At 40.8% G+C, this 16,224-nt stretch overlaps 2 protein-coding genes across 2 annotated transcripts in view; both read right to left on the bottom strand.

Annotated features, from left to right (window-relative positions):
* The window catches only part of LOC138961867 (zinc finger-containing ubiquitin peptidase 1-like), a 467,703-nt gene that overhangs the window by 180,449 nt on the left and 271,030 nt on the right, over positions 1 to 16,224 (bottom strand). The window lies entirely within an intron of this gene.
* LOC138961864 (splicing factor YJU2-like) lies at positions 360 to 6,898 on the bottom strand. The gene is made up of 7 exons (XM_070333540.1): positions 6,782 to 6,898; positions 5,718 to 5,818; positions 4,823 to 4,967; positions 4,374 to 4,505; positions 3,817 to 3,998; positions 2,622 to 2,760; positions 360 to 2,015 (listed from the first exon to the last, which is right to left on the bottom strand). The coding sequence occupies exons 1-7, from the start codon at positions 6,803 to 6,805 to the stop codon at positions 1,572 to 1,574; spliced, it is 1,167 nt and encodes a 388-aa protein (XP_070189641.1). The 5' UTR covers positions 6,806 to 6,898; the 3' UTR covers positions 360 to 1,571.

Genomic DNA, 16,224 nt, shown 5'->3' with positions numbered 1-16,224 from the left:
GTTCAACCGGTCAAATGATGGTTTTGTTGGTTAATACTATTTCTACTTGCATGGATGGTTGGTTAATACTATTGATACCTGAAAATAAACAGCCCCGTCCTTTTGTGTGTGTCGTCTCTGACTCTTGAGCTCTCTTCATCCCTAAAGTGCCAATAATGGTCCTTGTGGACTTAGCCTACCAACCGGAAGAAGATCTTTTTGTCAATATTCTGTTTTTTGCCTAGCTCTGTTCGTGTGTGTGTGTGTGGTATGCATTGCATTGGTTTTGACTTCTTCCACACAACATATACACACACATACATTTCCACATTCGCAAAGTCACAAAATACATTGTACAATGTAATAAATACAAGAAAGGATACGGTTTTCTGATTCTTTTATTATTAGTAAACATCAGTACCACATAAAAGAAAGTAAGAACTGATTTACTTCGATAATGGTGAACATCAGCTAAATTCAGTTAACCACAAAATTGACTCTCCTTTTTCTCTACCTTTTATTCGAGATTCAGCGTACTTTCAAAATATTGAAAGTATTTTGCAACTCACAAGAAATGTTTATGAGCTATTGCTTCAAGGGCAGCAATAACATTATCCGATTTCAGAAGTGGAACTTTCAGGCGTTACTGCTTTTCGCGTCGACATTTTCGACAACGTGCTGGACTATAGACAACAACAATGGCGGCAGATAAAATCTCGTCATATCACGTCTCACGTGATATTGACCGATCATCAAAGCTGGATTTTATCCACCGGGCTATTGCGAGAACAGGTTTGGCAACCTACTTTCAATTTCTTCTTCTTCTTCTTCCATTTAGTGATCACGATCAAACTTGATTTCTTTAACGATCGTCATATTTTTTTTATATCTCCAAACGTCTTGGGAGTATCCTTGGCAACTTTGCGTACAAAATATGTCGAAATCGTATGGGTAAACAGGTCTGGATTTACTAGTAGCACACCCCGTTTAAGCTTTCCCCCCTAGTTTACTGACATATCTGCAAGACTAGATATCTGCTAGCTGTAGCAAGAAAGAGATGAAAATGAAACAATAAGACACATTTCTAGTTTCTCCACAGAGACAAAGTATTACTGTGCAGTGTATCCACCTTCTCAGAGTTTGGTGAAAAATAAGTTCACTGTGTTAGAGTAGAGATAAATTACACGGGTACCTGCGATGTGAGGCCCCTCTAATGAGGACATTTCCTATGAAAGGACACCTGTTTGTCTATCATCTCTACCAAAATATACCTATCATGACAGGCCACCTGCAATGTAGGAACACTTTTGGTTGATCCAAAAGATGTCTTTTCATTACAGGTACTACTGTATTAAATATGCTTTTTTTTTATTGCACAGCTCTGCACCAGTAGTCAGATTCTCTGTTCCAATGATTCAAAAGTGAAAGCTTCAAAAACATTTTGTACAAATTACAGCGCCATCTCTGTTAGTTACATGAAATTCTGGAACTGTTCAAATGAGGACAGTCCAAATAATTCTTACAATGATCTGCAATAATTCATTTTAACACATGCACACAAAAAACAGAAAAAATTGTCCGTGATTTTTACGCTAACTTGAATCACTGTCACTTTCACTGCCAGAGTAGCCCCCCAACAACCCCAGGGCAGATCCACCCGACAAGCTAGCAGAGTTGCCTCCCTTGTTGCTGGAGGATTGCGTTGCTGAACCTGCTGTCACGACAGTTTTTGTTGGCCCGTTCACTGCAGAAGAACTGACTGCGCTTTGTGTTTTAGCCTGCTGTGAAAGAGACGAGGCAACAAGTCTCTGTGTTTCTGTTGAAGCAGTGGGCGTGACTCCGTTGTTCGACGGCAATGGTTTTGATGCGGCTGCATCGCTGGAGTGTGATGGTTTGTTAGTTTTCTGTTTTGCGGCTGGTTTCCTTTTGACCAGGCCGGCAAGACCGCCCTTGGAGGAGAGTGTTCCCACGCTCTTCTGCCATGATGGCGTCTTCTTGGCTTCCTGCTTGGTGCTCGGGGCCTCTGGTGTGGCGTCCTGAAAAAGAACACATTCTTTGGTTAGTGAGTGTCTATAAAACTTGACAGTTCAAAGACTTCATTGTGCTGAGACATATCTACTGATCAATTTTGATCTCCCATCTAAGGCTGACAATACAGTACTCCCATCATAGTTTATTGGATGATTAGTTTTGCCTTTAATATGAAGCTTTCTTCTGCTTTCCTTGGTGGATTACAGGGATAGGTTTTAAAGATATGAAATGCAAGCAAAAGGGTGTGCAGATGTCACAAATATAAAAGAAATGTAATGATTTAAATGAATAATAGAAATTGTAGTTCTTTTGATTACTGTATCATGATTTAAATCAATAAATTTAGTCAAAACAGGAGACATAATTTAAACAAACACAGAAGCGGAGAGCAAAAATATTCCAGCAATACCTGCGATATGAGACATATAGATTCCGATCTCTCAATTATATCAAATTGTCCCTGTTTTGAGAGGATACCTTCAATGTATGAACACTTGAGCTGGTCCTCTCATTGAAAATACAGTAGAACCCCCCTCTTAAGACCCTTAGAAGTCTTAAAAGGGGGTTACATTGTACCGCAGTAAAATATAAGCTACATTCATTCAACTTACTGTGAGAAGATCAGTCGGTGCTTGCCCTTGCCCGAGAGCGGGTTTCTTCACTTTAGGTTTCCTGCCTTCTGTCTCGTCGTCGCTGTCTGAGTCGGCAAGACGTTTTACCGCCAGGCCCTCCTCAGTGCCAAAAATAGACCTGAAAGTACAACATCAAGAACGGTTAGCTTTGCGGCACCTGATAGCACTAGAAACCATAAGACCTGAGACTCTGAATCAACAGTATGAGTGTGCTTTGAGGCCCTCTGTTTTACATCTCAATTTCTTTTAACGGTTGCTTAGTGAGATTTGCACTAACATTTGTACATTTGACAGCCTGCACTGAGGAACCATTGATTTTTGGCTCACGTAAGTGTAGCCTATGCGATGCTAACTTTTGTCTGTCTGTGCGTGCGTGCGTATGTATGTATGTATGTATGTATGTATGTATGTATGTCTGTGGTAGAAACTTTAACATTTGAAGACGTCATATTACATTGACGTCACATTATGACGTACGAGGGTTAGACGTCACGCGATGGAATTACTGAAAGTCTCGGTGATTGTTATTTTGAGCGGGCCGAGACTATTTGGCAGTCGTGTCCATGTAAGTAGGCTACATGCAGACAGACAGATCTAGATCTAGTGTCTCGCTTTCTTGCACAGTTTCCCCTATGCTCTTTCTGTGTGTGTGTGTGTGTGTGTGTGTGTGTGTGTGTGTGTGTGTGTGTGTGTGTGTGTGTGTGTGTGTGTGTGTGTGTGTGTGTGTGTGTGTGTGTGTGTGTGTGTGTGTGTGTGTGTGTGTGTGTGTGTGTGTGTGTGTGTGTGTGTGTGTGTGTGTGTGTGTGTGTGTGTGTGTGTGTGTGTGTGTGTGTGTGACAGAGTGATTGAGTTTGTGTTACTGTTTGTCGATTTCTTACGTGAGCCTTGAAGGCTTCGCCTCTTGTTTTTAAAGGTTTGTATCACACATCACAGCACTTATAATTGCAAACATCAACACAATCCAGAACAGAAAAACAAAACGCATGATTCCATTTGAATGTAAACAAAACATTTTGATTCATCAATTCAAATGAATTTAAATTTGACAATGGAATACTCTCATTGCAGAGATATACAGGCAATTCTGAACGCAAAAGTGGGGCTGATGTGCTTCCAAGTTGCTGGCCTTTTACTTGACATTAACACATTGCCGCATAGAATGGTTCAGACTTACTGCACAATTTTGTCTTCTTCCTCTTCCTGAAGGCGCAGTAGGTGTTCTTCATAGAGAGTCTGCCTCTCCAGCAGGACATTGGTGTCCACCTTGGCATGCCTGGCGTTGATCTCACGAAGTTCTTCAAGCTCGTCAATCTGGGCCATTTCCCTGTGACTGGCTTTTGTGCGATTCTCCAGGACCTGAAAATGATCATAGAAAAAGTTGAAAACCTTGCGTAAAGAATAAACAGAGGAATAATTACTGGAGGTAGACATTTTTAGAAATTAGATTTCAAGAGAAAGCAAACACAATCAAAAAACAGCAATTTAAATAAAGGGACACAAGCACATCATTTATGTCAGCAGCAAACCAAAATAAGTGTCCTGAGACCCCTTTCCAAAGAACTTATTTAGAACTAGAAGAATTGGAAATAAAGAAAAATAGACTACATAACCTACATTATGCCTGCTAGTACACTTTTTTTTAGTTTGATAAGTACAAACATGTACTGCATTCATTCAGCAAACCTGCATTATGGTTTAAATACCTCAACAGAGGCAGGAACAGAAACGTACCTTCATGGGGTTCAGTTCTTCTGCCTCCTTTTCAAGACGTTCGCGCTCCGCCATCTGTTGAGCCAGTTTCTCGGCCTCAAAAAGTCGTGTTGCTCCTGCCTCCAAGGTGTAATCGGTATTCTTCAGGTCCGTCTGAAAGACACGTACAATGGTGTTAGCATTTCATTTTGGTAGAGTACTTTAACTACATGAAGGGTTTGTGTAATATAAATATATGTACAGATACAGTAGACGCATTATTTCAACACAGTAGACGCATTATTTTGATTTAAGCACCTAGCACTCATGCTTGCTTTTCAGCGTCTTCGGCACAAAATGCACCATGATCGTGAGCAAAATACCAGAGGGAAATGTATTCACAAAGAGACATATCATTTATTATATGTCACACAACAAACGCTCATTCACACACACACACACACTGAAATACAATTTGTACATTAAAATACCTTAAACGCTATCTCAGCAACACACTTGGGACAGCGAATGTAGAAACGAAAGATTCTAAGCCCAAGGAAATCTTCATCTTCCACATTTTCTTTGCGAGAGTTGAACTTCTTGCCTTTGTAAATGTACTCCCCGCAGACATTGCACCTGGAAATAAATCAAACCAAACATGGTTAGTGAAAGGCGGTAATACATTAAAAGTTATAAGAACACTAACCAGTGTTGATTCAAGATTGAGAGGACAATAGGTCAGTTAGAGGTCTGAAAATATGTATAGGTCCCACCCAATGTACTGAACACACACAAAAAAGTGCAGTCAGAATTAAGACTTCCTTCATGTTATTGTCACGTCAGGTTTACGACAAAGTGTCAGATAAAAAAAGCATGCGTTAGTGACCGAAGACCCCGACCTGAGAAAAACACTGCTAACATTTTCAAAACATTAAATATGGCTGTCCAAGGTGTTAGGAACTGGAAACGTTCATAAAAAAGTCAGACAAAAGTATCAGTACATGTACATGTATGCAACCATAGAATAGAAAATCACGCACAACTTCACACTAAACTGGTAGTCACAGTTAGACATTCAAGGAAGGCTGCATGATGATAACATTTTGATAGTGAGTTTTAACTTTCATTTCTCGAAGGTCTAGCACGATATAATACAGTTTTGACATTATTACACACAACATAAAAACTAGGCAATATGTCGATTGCTTCCTTGATTTTTACCTTCAGAAATCTCAAAGAACAGAAGTTTACATTTTTTACAGCAATGACAAACTGACTTAATGCAACACATCAAATAACTAAGAATCTAAGACAATACAGTTTTTGAATGTGAATCAGCTTGCACTTGCAGAGCTGACATGACATAAACATGTAAACTTTCCTTACCTCATATTGAACGGTGCCATGATACGGATGCTGAATGTCTTGTTCTTTGACTCTCGAAGCTTCGGGATCTTCGATGGGTCAAAGTCTGGAGGGTAGTATTTCTGAAAGAAACAAATTATAGGTATTAGTAAACAGTCATGTGGTCATACACTAAACCCTCCAACTTGCGACCTTGAAAATGTTCAGAAATTGGGGTCTTTATTGGGAATTACACATTTTTTACACACAAACCGATAAAAATAAATGTCCTTGTCATTTCAATACAAGGGAGGTAACTGTTATACATTTCCCTCCTTTTCTTATTTGATGCAATTATCACAGATTCACACTTACTAAGAGTCATGTTCCTTGAGTTCCTTATAATTCATAGTTATAGATCTGAATGCAAGATATTTCAACATAAGGTTACAAAAAAAGTTTGTTTGTGATGACAAGGCAAGACAAATTAGGGTTCTTAAGTCCCGCCTGCACAAAGCTTAGGCACTACATTTCCGTTAAAGACTTCGCAAAGTCAACTTCGGGCTCAATAAAAGAAGCCTTGAACACTATATCTATACTAATAGCAGGTGTCATCTTGTAGCCTGTCAAGAATAAAAGCCAGGGAGAGGAGGGTGGCAGGGAGTGGGTTTGAGAGAGTTGGAAAGAGAAGGGGGAGCTATACCATTGACAGGACACCTGGTGACTTTGAACAGTTCCCTGCTGGCCTTGTCGGTACATACACACATGCATCATGCACAGAGACTCTTTTGATTCAAATTACGATCAAGACTACTCATAAAACATATTATGGATTCATACATAGCCCAACTACTTCGTGGGCGCCTAAACACATCACAACCTGTGATTGTATATAATAAGACTAGAGATTCACTGATTTCATTTGTATTGAACACTGGTAAAATTGGTGTCACTGTCAGCCACAGAACCTGCAAGTACTAAAGTCACAACAGATGAAAAGGGATTCATTTTTTGATCACAGTGATTACCTGTTGAAACTCTTCGACATTTCTACAAAGACATAACTAAAACCACAAAGTCAAAGTTTTTCTTAACCTACTACTTACATTCAAGACTTTTCTTTCCGACATCTTGCCAAAGTAAGTAGCCTAGTAGGCAGTTGTTGTCACTCTCAAAATGTAGACTCCTTCGACATGTCGTCCAAGCGGAAGTTCAGAGTCTGCAACCGGAAGTGAGCATAACGACATCACTGGAAGTAAACTTTCCATGTTTTTTGTAATTTCAACCCGCTTAACTCAAAATTAGAATTACAAGAACAGAATTATACTCCTTATTCTATCAGTCCAAAATAATTATATAACCTGACAGTTTCAAAACAAGACTATAACGACATTTTACGAAATACGGTGTAAGGGAAGGAATCTCAAATCAACAACTTGTGACCGATCTACACAGTTATGTCCCTTGGACTGTTCTCTTGACTTGGCCTCACGGTCTTCTGGAATCCGCGTAAAACACATTTTGCATGTTAACCATTTTTACATTTAGTCAAGTTTTGACTAAATGTTTTAACATAGAGGGGGGAATCGAGACGAGGGTCGTGGTGTATGTGTGTGTGTGTGTCTGTGTGTCTGTGTGTGTGCGTAGAGCGATTCAGACCAAACTACTGGACCGATCTTTATGAAATTTGACATGAGAGTTCCTGGGAATGATATCCCCGGACGTTTGTTTTTCCTTTCTTCGATAAATGTCTTTGATGACGTCATATCCGGTTTTTTTTGTAAAAGTTGAGGCGGCACTGTCACACCCTCATTTTTCAATCAAATTGATTGAAATTTTGGCAAAGCAATCTTCGACGAAGGCCGGGGTTTGGTGTTGCATTTCAGCTTGGTGGCTTAAAAACTAATGAGTGAGTTTGGTCATTAAAAATCGGAAACGTGTAATTAAAATTATTTTTTTATTAAACGATCCAGAAACAATTTCATCTTATTCTTCGTCATTTGCTGATTCCAAAAACATATAAATATGTTATATTTGGATTAAAAACAAGCTCTGAAAATTAAGAATATAAAAATTATGATCAAAATTAAATTTCCGAAATCGATTTAAAAACAATTCCGTCTGATTCCTTGTCGGTTCCTGATTCCAAAAACATATAGATATGATATGTTTGGATTAAAAACACGCTCAGAAAGTTAAAACGAAGAGAGGTACAGAAAAGCGTGCTATGCAGCACAGCGAAACCAATACAGCGCTGAACAGGCTCGTCAGTTTCACTCCGTTTTGCACAAGCGGCAGACTACGGTCATTGTGAAAAAATGCAGTGTGTTCAGTTTCATTCTGTGAGTTCGACTGAGCTTGACTAAATGTTGTATTTTCGCCTTACGCGACTTGTTGTTTCGTACGTAGGCTATATTTGTGCTTGCCAGTACATTTTTTTTATCGTTGGTTTGCTGAAATCCAAAAGCAGACATACCGCTAACTTTCCAAAATCCAGACTATAGAATCAAGAAAGGTTAGGTTTTGCCGGGAACGTTATTTTTTGACTGTCTTGTTTCTGTCGTCAAAAATTGACGTTCCAATAACTAACCTTTCTTGTTGTTTGAGTTTGTTTGTTTGTTGAAAGCAAAGATTCAGTTTGTCTCGAAACTTTTGCGTACTTATACCCAAAGCGTGACAGGTTTTCCATAAAAAAAATAATTAAGAACGTTTTTGTCACAGTTTGGTTTGCCGCCGGTGTAATTTTGATTCTCCATCTGTCAGGTGAGGCAATGTGTCACTATTTTGTGTGTGATGATGACGATCACACTAACACAAACACACACATACACAAACGCACGCACGCACGCACGCACACACTGGCACAAGACGCACGCACACACACCAAGAAATTAACTTGAAAAAAATCTAGAAAAAAATAAAGAAAAGTAGCAAAGAAAGGAAAATAAACAATGGAAGAAAAAACACACACTGACATCATTCTGTACATTCATCAAAGTTGCTCTCCATCCCCACCCCACCGCTACGCACTCCCGAAACCTCGAGAGAAAAAAGGTCGTCAATTGCGCATTGCATACTTCACCAGAAGTCGCTGCAAACAGAATTTCCTGGGCGCGGGCCGTGTTTAAAACATGGCGTGGTGAGGCGTGGTAAGACTGAACGGGTGTTCAATTCGGCAAAGACAATTACCGCCAGAACTTACTGATGCTTCCTTCGTCTGCTGCTAATTCTCTGCATCCTTATGTCCTCTTGGCGCGTGGATCCAATCAACCCCACAGTAAATCAATTTCCTTTTACGCCGTCTTGCTTAGGCCTAAAAAAAATAAGTGTGGTTACGGTAACCCGACCTACCCTATTTTTAGGGGCCGACCCTATAACTTTTTATTACATTTGTCAAAAAAAACCCACAAAAAACAAGAAAACGAGTGCAGAAAACGCAATGAAAGCGAAAGCGCCCGAGTCGCACACTTATTTCCCTGTCAAGTAGGTTTAATTTGTACACATTAGAAAAAAAAAGTTAAAAAAAAAGTGATTGCCTACCTTCCTACCCTATTTTTTGGGGCTATGTTACCATATAACCACACCTATTTTTTTTTTTGCCTAATAGAAGCGGACCACCCGGCCTGACCGTCTAGAAATGGCTGTGTTGTATCTTCTTTTTCTTGTCATTGGTAGGCCTATACCGTAGAACCCCCTTTTAAGACAGACCTTACCCGCCCAAAACCGTCTCAAATATCAAGTCCCCTGCATCAAAAAGTCACCTAATACGCTGACTCTAGACATGGCTTGGTGGGTGTCTTCTTTGTCTTGTTTTTTCGTAAACAGTGGAACCTCCTTTTAAGACTTTACTCGCCCCAAAGCTGCCTCAAAGATCGAGTCCTTTAATACGTTTTACGGTCAATCAATTTTCCTGTGCGCTGTTGTGGAATTAGAAGCGGATCACGATCACTCGGCCTGACTCTGGATCTAGCTGTGTTGGCATCTTGTTTTGTGTCTTTGATATACAGTGGAACCCCCATTACTGATAACACCCCCCCCTCCAGTTTTAAGACTGACCCCCCTCTCCCCCTTTTAAGACCCTTGTTTTCCAAGTTTTTATGTGTCCATTTTGGTCAATCGCAAGAGAGTGACAGACAGACAGACAGACAGATAGAGACACAGACAGAGAGAGAGCGAGAGAGAGAGAGAGAGAGAGAGAGAGAGAGAGAGAGAGAGAGAGAGAGAGAGAGAGAGAGAGAGAGAGAGAGTGCGAAAGAGAGAGTGCGAGAGAGAGAGGGAGAGGGAGAGAGAGACATAGAGAGAGAGAGAGAGAGAGAGAGAGAGAGAGAGAGAGAGAGAGAGAGAGAGAGAGAGAGAGAGAGAGAGAGAGAGAGAGAGAGAGAGAGACAGCCCGACAGACAGAGAGAGACAGCCCGTTCTTGCGGGGTAGCATTATTTTTAGCGCAGAATATCCTGATACAATTTGGAAGCGATCTGAGTGGCTTTTTCTCAAAGGTATTATATATTCAAAGAGATCTTACCCACGAAAAACATGTCTGAAATAGCCCCTCAATCAATGTTACAGTAAATCAGTTTCCTTTACGATGTCTTGGTATTAGAAGGGGTCAAGAATGGTCGTAGATGTTGCTGTTGTCGATGTCTTCTTTCTGTGACTGTTCTCTGCTGGTAAGGCCGAACAGTCTTATTATGTGTGTACGTGTGGGTATTTCCATAAGTCGTATCTGCTTCACAACATAATCTGTTTCTGTCTCTGACTCTGTCTGTCTGTCTGTCTGTCTGTCTGTCTGTTTGTGTCTTTGTCTCTGTCTTTTCTTATTTTTTATCTGTGTGTGTGTGTGTGTGTGTGTGTGTGTGTGTGTTGGTAAGTGTGTGTGTGTATGTGTGTGTGTGTCAGTGTGTGTTTCTTTCTATCTGTGTGTGTGTGTGTCTCTCTCTCTCTCTCTCTCTCTCTCTCTCTCTTTGTGTCTGTCACTGTCACTGTCTCATTTTGTCTGTCCGTCTGTCTGTGTCTATGTCTGTCTGTCTGTCTGTCTGTCTCTCTCTCTCCCTCTCTCTCCCTCTCTCTTTCTCCCTCTCTCTCTCTCTCCCTCTCTCTCTTCATCTCTCTCTCTCTCTCTCTCTCTGTCTCTCTCCCTCTCTCTCTCGCACTCTCTCTTTCGCACTCTCTCTCTCTCTCTGTCTGTGTCTCTGTCTGTCTGTCTGTCTGTCTGTCTCTGTCTGTCTCTCTCTCTGTCTCTGTCTGTCTGTCTGTCTGTCTGTCTGTCTGTCTTTCTCTCTGTCTGTCTGTCTCTCTCTGTCTCTCTCTATCTCTCTCTCTCTCTCTCTCTCTCTCTCTCTCTCTCACGCCCTTCGTTATTCAGTTTCACCCTGTGTCGGTGTCACCCTCTACAGTCTTCTTTCCCATCAAAGTCTTTCTCGGTTTAAAGGATTGTCTTGCAGCAACACCCTTCAGAAAAACCATTTTTTTGGGACGAATTTTGTATTTTGGCATTGTCCAAGCCTGTTACATTCCTTGTGTGACCAACTTGAAGTGAAACATTGGCAAACGTTGGCCTATTGCAGTTTTATGAAACATTGGCAAAAATATTGCAGTTTTATGAAACATTGGCAAAAGTATTGCAGTATTATGAAACATTGGCAAAAGTAGGCCTGTTGCAGTTTTATGAAACAATGGCAAAAATATTGCAGTTTTATGAAACATTGGCAAAAGTATTGCAGTATTATGAATCATTGGCAAAAGTAGGCCTATTGCAGTTTTATGAAACATTGGCAAACATATTGCAGTTTTATGAAACATTGGCAAAAGTAGGCCTATTGCAGTTAAAATTATGAAACATTGGCAAACATTTTGCAGTATTATGAAACATTGGCAAAAGAATTGCAGTACATGTATTATGAAACATTGGCAAAAGTATTGCAGTATTATGAAACATTGGCAAAAGTAGGCCTCTTGCAGTTAAAATTATGAAACATTGGCAAACATTTTGCAGTATTATAAAACATTGGCAAAAGTAGGCCTATTGCAGTTTTATGAAACATTGGCAAACATTTTGCAGTTTTATGAAACATTGGCAAAAATAGGCCAATTTCAGTTAGAATTATGAAACATTGGCAAACATTTTGCAGTATTATGAAACATTGGAAAAAGAATTGCAGTACATGTATTATGAAACATTGGCAAAAGTATTGCAGTATTATGAAACATTGACAAACGTATTGCGGTATTATGTACTTCATTTTGCTGTAACATTGAACTGACCTTGTTTGGAAAGTAGTAATCTTCTACAATGTTGACGACTAAGCCAGTTCAGTCGTAAACTGCAGTGCTAATGCGCAATTTCAGTAAAATGTACAAGGAAATAAATAAACAAGATAGCAAGCAAGCAAGCAAGCAAGCAATTTAGCAAGTAAGCACAAGATTATACACATACCGTATATAGTTACCGTCTCTTTTAACTTATTACGTTGACATTTCTAGTACCTCCATTAACAGGATTCTAGAACACTTTCACGGGTTGCGCTGGGGCATTGTAAATGCATGAATCCTGTTCTGGACAAGTTGAACACTGGATGGTCAGGACAAGTTGAACACTGGATGGTCAGGACAAGTTGAACACTGGATGGTCAGGACAAGTTGAACACTGGATGGTCAGGACAAGTTGAACACTGGATGGTCAGGACAAGTTGAACACTGGATGGTCAGGACAAGTTGAACACTGGATGGTCAGGACAAGTTGAACACTGGATGGTCAGGACAAGTTGAACACTGGATGGTCAGGACAAGTTGAACACTGGATGGTCAGGACAAGTTGAACACTGGATGGTCAGGACAAGTTGAACACTGGATGGTCAGGACAAGTTGAACACTGGATGGTCAGGACAAGTTGAACACTGGATGGTCAGGACAAGTTGAACACTGGATGGTCTGGACAAGTTGAACACTGGATGGTCAGGACAAGCAAGGAAAAGTGCAGGCGTATGCAACCAAAATTCGGCTCACCACCATCTCAAATGTGCCAATTAATAAAAAAAAAACCATTGTTTGTTTATTTTGTAAAAATCCGGTTTATTAAAGTAAAACTTAATTTCTATTTTTTTTAACTTGGGATGGTTGATGGAGGCAAAATGTGTATTATTTTATAATTTATTAACATACATTTTGGTACCAGGAGAGGCTGTTCTTTGCCTCTACAAGATAAAAAATAAATTAAAAAAAAAGCCTCAGCTTCTGGGGACCCCCTGGCGGACCGTTGGCCCTGCCGCCGTGGACTCTGGCCTTTCAGGTTTTTGTTGTTGGGTGTTAGCCCTGTCCCTTGTAAAGCCCTGTCCCTTGTAAAGCCCTGTCCCTTGTAAAAGGCTGGTCCCATCTGGGATGGTGAGCCGAACTTTATAACTTTTTTTTTTTTTACACGAGAAGGAGTTTGGCTTTAAAGATGTATTGTCGACTTGGAAACTAGCACAGGTATTTTTGAATATATACAAAGATATAAAGTTGACAGCGTGAGTTAGACCGGCACGGTTGGCCTAGTGGTAAGGCGTCCGCCCCGTGATCGGGAGGTCGTGGGTTCGAACCCCGGCCGGGTCATACCTAAGACTTTAAAATTGGCAATCTAGTGGCTGATCCGCCTGGCGTCTGGCATTATGGGGTTAGTGCTAGGACTGGTTGGTCCGGTGTCAAAATAATGTGACTGGGTGAGACATGAAGCCTGAGCTGCGACTCCTGTCTTGTGTGTGGCGCACGTTATATGTCAAAGCAGCACCGCCCTGATATGGCCCTTCGTGGTCGGCTGGGCGTTAAGCAAACAAACAAACAAACAAACAGCGTGAGTTTGAAAAACGTGCTTAGGAAATGCAGGAAACAACACTTCAAAACTAACACTGTCTTGTCCGGCGCAGAACGCTCTCGTGCGGAGTCTTGCCACGAACGAAAAAAAGGCATAATCATACCTCAAACGCCTGAAGAGCAAACGGTTTCCAAGCAAGCAAGCAAGCAAGCAAGCAATCAACCAAGCAAACAATCAATCAATCAATCAAGTAAGCAAGCAATCAAACAAACAAACAAGCAAACGTTCACTAATACATCGATCAAGTGTTTGTATTTGAAGTGGACAGACAAACAAAATGAAAAAAATAAGGAGACAATTATCAGAAAGAGAAATAGTTCAGTTCCAATAACCAACCTTTCATGTCGTCTGGTTCCTGACGTTGAAATGTTTAAGGCATTCTGTCTGTTTCGGATTCCACACTTTGACATTTACCGCAATATTCGACCAAAGTCTTGGCAAAAGGGGAAGCATTTCTTCAGACATAAATTATCCCTTTGATTAAGCGACACTGGGGGATGGAGAAGAACTGTGTGTACTTGAAATTATCCCTTTAATCAACACTGAGGGGTGGAGAAGAACTGTGTGTACTTGAAATTATCCCTTTCATTAATTAAACGACACTGAGGGGTGGAGAAGAATTGTGTGTCTTGAAGTTATCCCTTTAATTAAACGACACTGAGGGGTGGAGAAGAATTTTGTGTACTTGAAATTATCCCTTTAATTAAACGACACTGAGGGGTGGAAAAGAATTGTGTCTTGAAGTTATCCCTTTAATTAAACGACAGTGAGGGGTGGAGAAGAATTGTGTGTACTTGAAGTTATCCCTTTAAGTAAACGACACTGAGGGGTAGAGAAGAATTGTGTGTCTTGAAGTTATTATTATTATTATTATTATTATTATTGTGATCATTTTTTATGCGCCTAATCTAGATATAGCCCTAGGCGCTTACATATTAATTTCTGCCGTTTGAAATGGAATTTTGTACAGACAGACAAACAGACATTTTTTTACACACAATATATAACGCATTCACATCGGCCAGTAAAGCTCAGTAGCCTATTAGGCGAGCATTCATCTTTAAATTATCCCTTTAATTAAACGACACTGAGGGGTGGAGAAGAATTGTGTGTACTTGATTGCCCGCAAATCGGTTCAACCATCTGATGCGGTGACACGGGGCCAGAAAGACAGACAGACATACACACGGACGACTGAAGATAATTTTAAAGAATTTTCTTTCTCCGCGTGAAAGCCTTCAAATATTACGTTTAATTTAATTTCATTTACTTTATGTTCCCAATGCTGGGAAATTCGGATCGCTTCCTTACAGTGGAAAGCTAGCAGCAACAAGAGTCGCGACTGCCCAGGTGTGTGCGTTTTTATGTGTAATCACTGAGCCACATGCAGAATGACCGAGGTCTTTTACGTGCCACTGTGGTGACACAGGGATAGGACATGGATACCGTCTCTAAGTCTGCACATAAAGTTCATCCGTTTCCGTCCCGGTGTAACACGAGAAAATTACTCCCACGAGATTTTTACTCCGGAGTAAACATTTCGTACGAAAAAGTTACTCCCTTTACAAAAAAAGCACTCCCCCATTGCACGAGAAAATTACTCCCCAAGACAGGCGAGTTCCGAGTAAACATTTCGTTCAAAAATGTAACTCCCCTGACGAATAAATAACGAATAAATTATTCACCTCAACACGAGCAATTTAACTTCCCATGCCAGGTGTACGATATTTTTACTCCCTTGTCCCCTGTTAGTTCTTGGTGGTGGGAGGGGTGGAAGGAGGGTAGCGCGACATTCGTGTGCGCGAGATCACTTATTGGCATTATCCCTTCGCCCGCATCCCATTTTTGCGTACGAGATTTTTACTGGAAGTAAAAAAAATGGGGAGTAAAAATTTCGTGGAGGGAGTCATTTTTTCGTGCCTTGGGGAGTTCTTTTCTCGTACGAAAAGTGTACTCGGAGTAAGAATTTCGTACGAAATATTTACTCCGGAGTAAATTTTTCGTGGAGTAAAAATTTCGTGTTACACCGGCCGGGATTCGAACTTGTGACACTAGGATCACAAGTCCAGTGTTCTACCCGGAACCAGATATTTGGCGGTGAATGCACTGATCTCAAAATTCAGTGGGTGAAAGTGATTACCTTCCCAAGAACGGATGTGTCTTTAAAAGGACACTGAGAAGTCAGTGGAGAAGACATCTCTGGTCCTGATTACCCACAAAGCCCTTCAAACGTCATGCCATCGGGTGCGGTGACAGCAGTGGCGGCAGCGAGTGGACTATGGTCATTTGGCCGTAATTCTCTCCCCTATGACCGCTGACCGCCAAGTGCACATGCCCTGCGAGACTCAATGCAATAATTTGACGTGGGCGCTGTTTGCGGGTCCATTAGTTTACTGTTTGAGGGAGGGGGTGGGGTGAAGAGAGAGAGACTGAGAGAGAGAGAGAGAGAGAGAGAGAGAGAGAGAGAGAGAGAGAGAGAGAGAGAGAGAGAGAGAGAGAGAGAGAGAGAGAGAGAGAGAGAGAGAGAGAGAGAGAGAGAGAGAGAGAGAGAGAGAGAGAGAGATAATTATTTCTTTACGAGGTTAATGGTATGAGCACAACGTGGTTGTTATTTTACGACAAGCCCTCGTGCTAAAGGCAGGCCTTTTTCGTCCTCCAGCATTACTTTGTAACGTAGAATCTTATGGTATAACTTTGGAAGCGAT

This window comes from Littorina saxatilis, linkage group LG3, assembly GCF_037325665.1.
Source record: "Littorina saxatilis isolate snail1 linkage group LG3, US_GU_Lsax_2.0, whole genome shotgun sequence".
Classification (NCBI taxonomy): domain Eukaryota; kingdom Metazoa; phylum Mollusca; class Gastropoda; order Littorinimorpha; family Littorinidae; genus Littorina; species Littorina saxatilis.
The sequence above is the reverse complement of the archived record's forward strand: the minus strand, read 5'-3'. Positions and strand labels throughout refer to the sequence as shown.

Coding starts and splice junctions, on each gene's coding strand:
- LOC138961864 (XM_070333540.1), bottom strand. CDS start 6,805: ATGTCGGAAAGAAAAGTCTTGAAT. Junction 4,968..5,717: donor ATGGCACCGTTCAATATGAG/GTAAGGAAAGTT, acceptor ATTTATTTCCAG/GTGCAATGTCTGCGGGGAGT. Junction 2,016..2,621: donor CACCGACTGATCTTCTCACA/GTAAGTTGAATG, acceptor GTTCTTTTTCAG/GACGCCACACCAGAGGCCCC.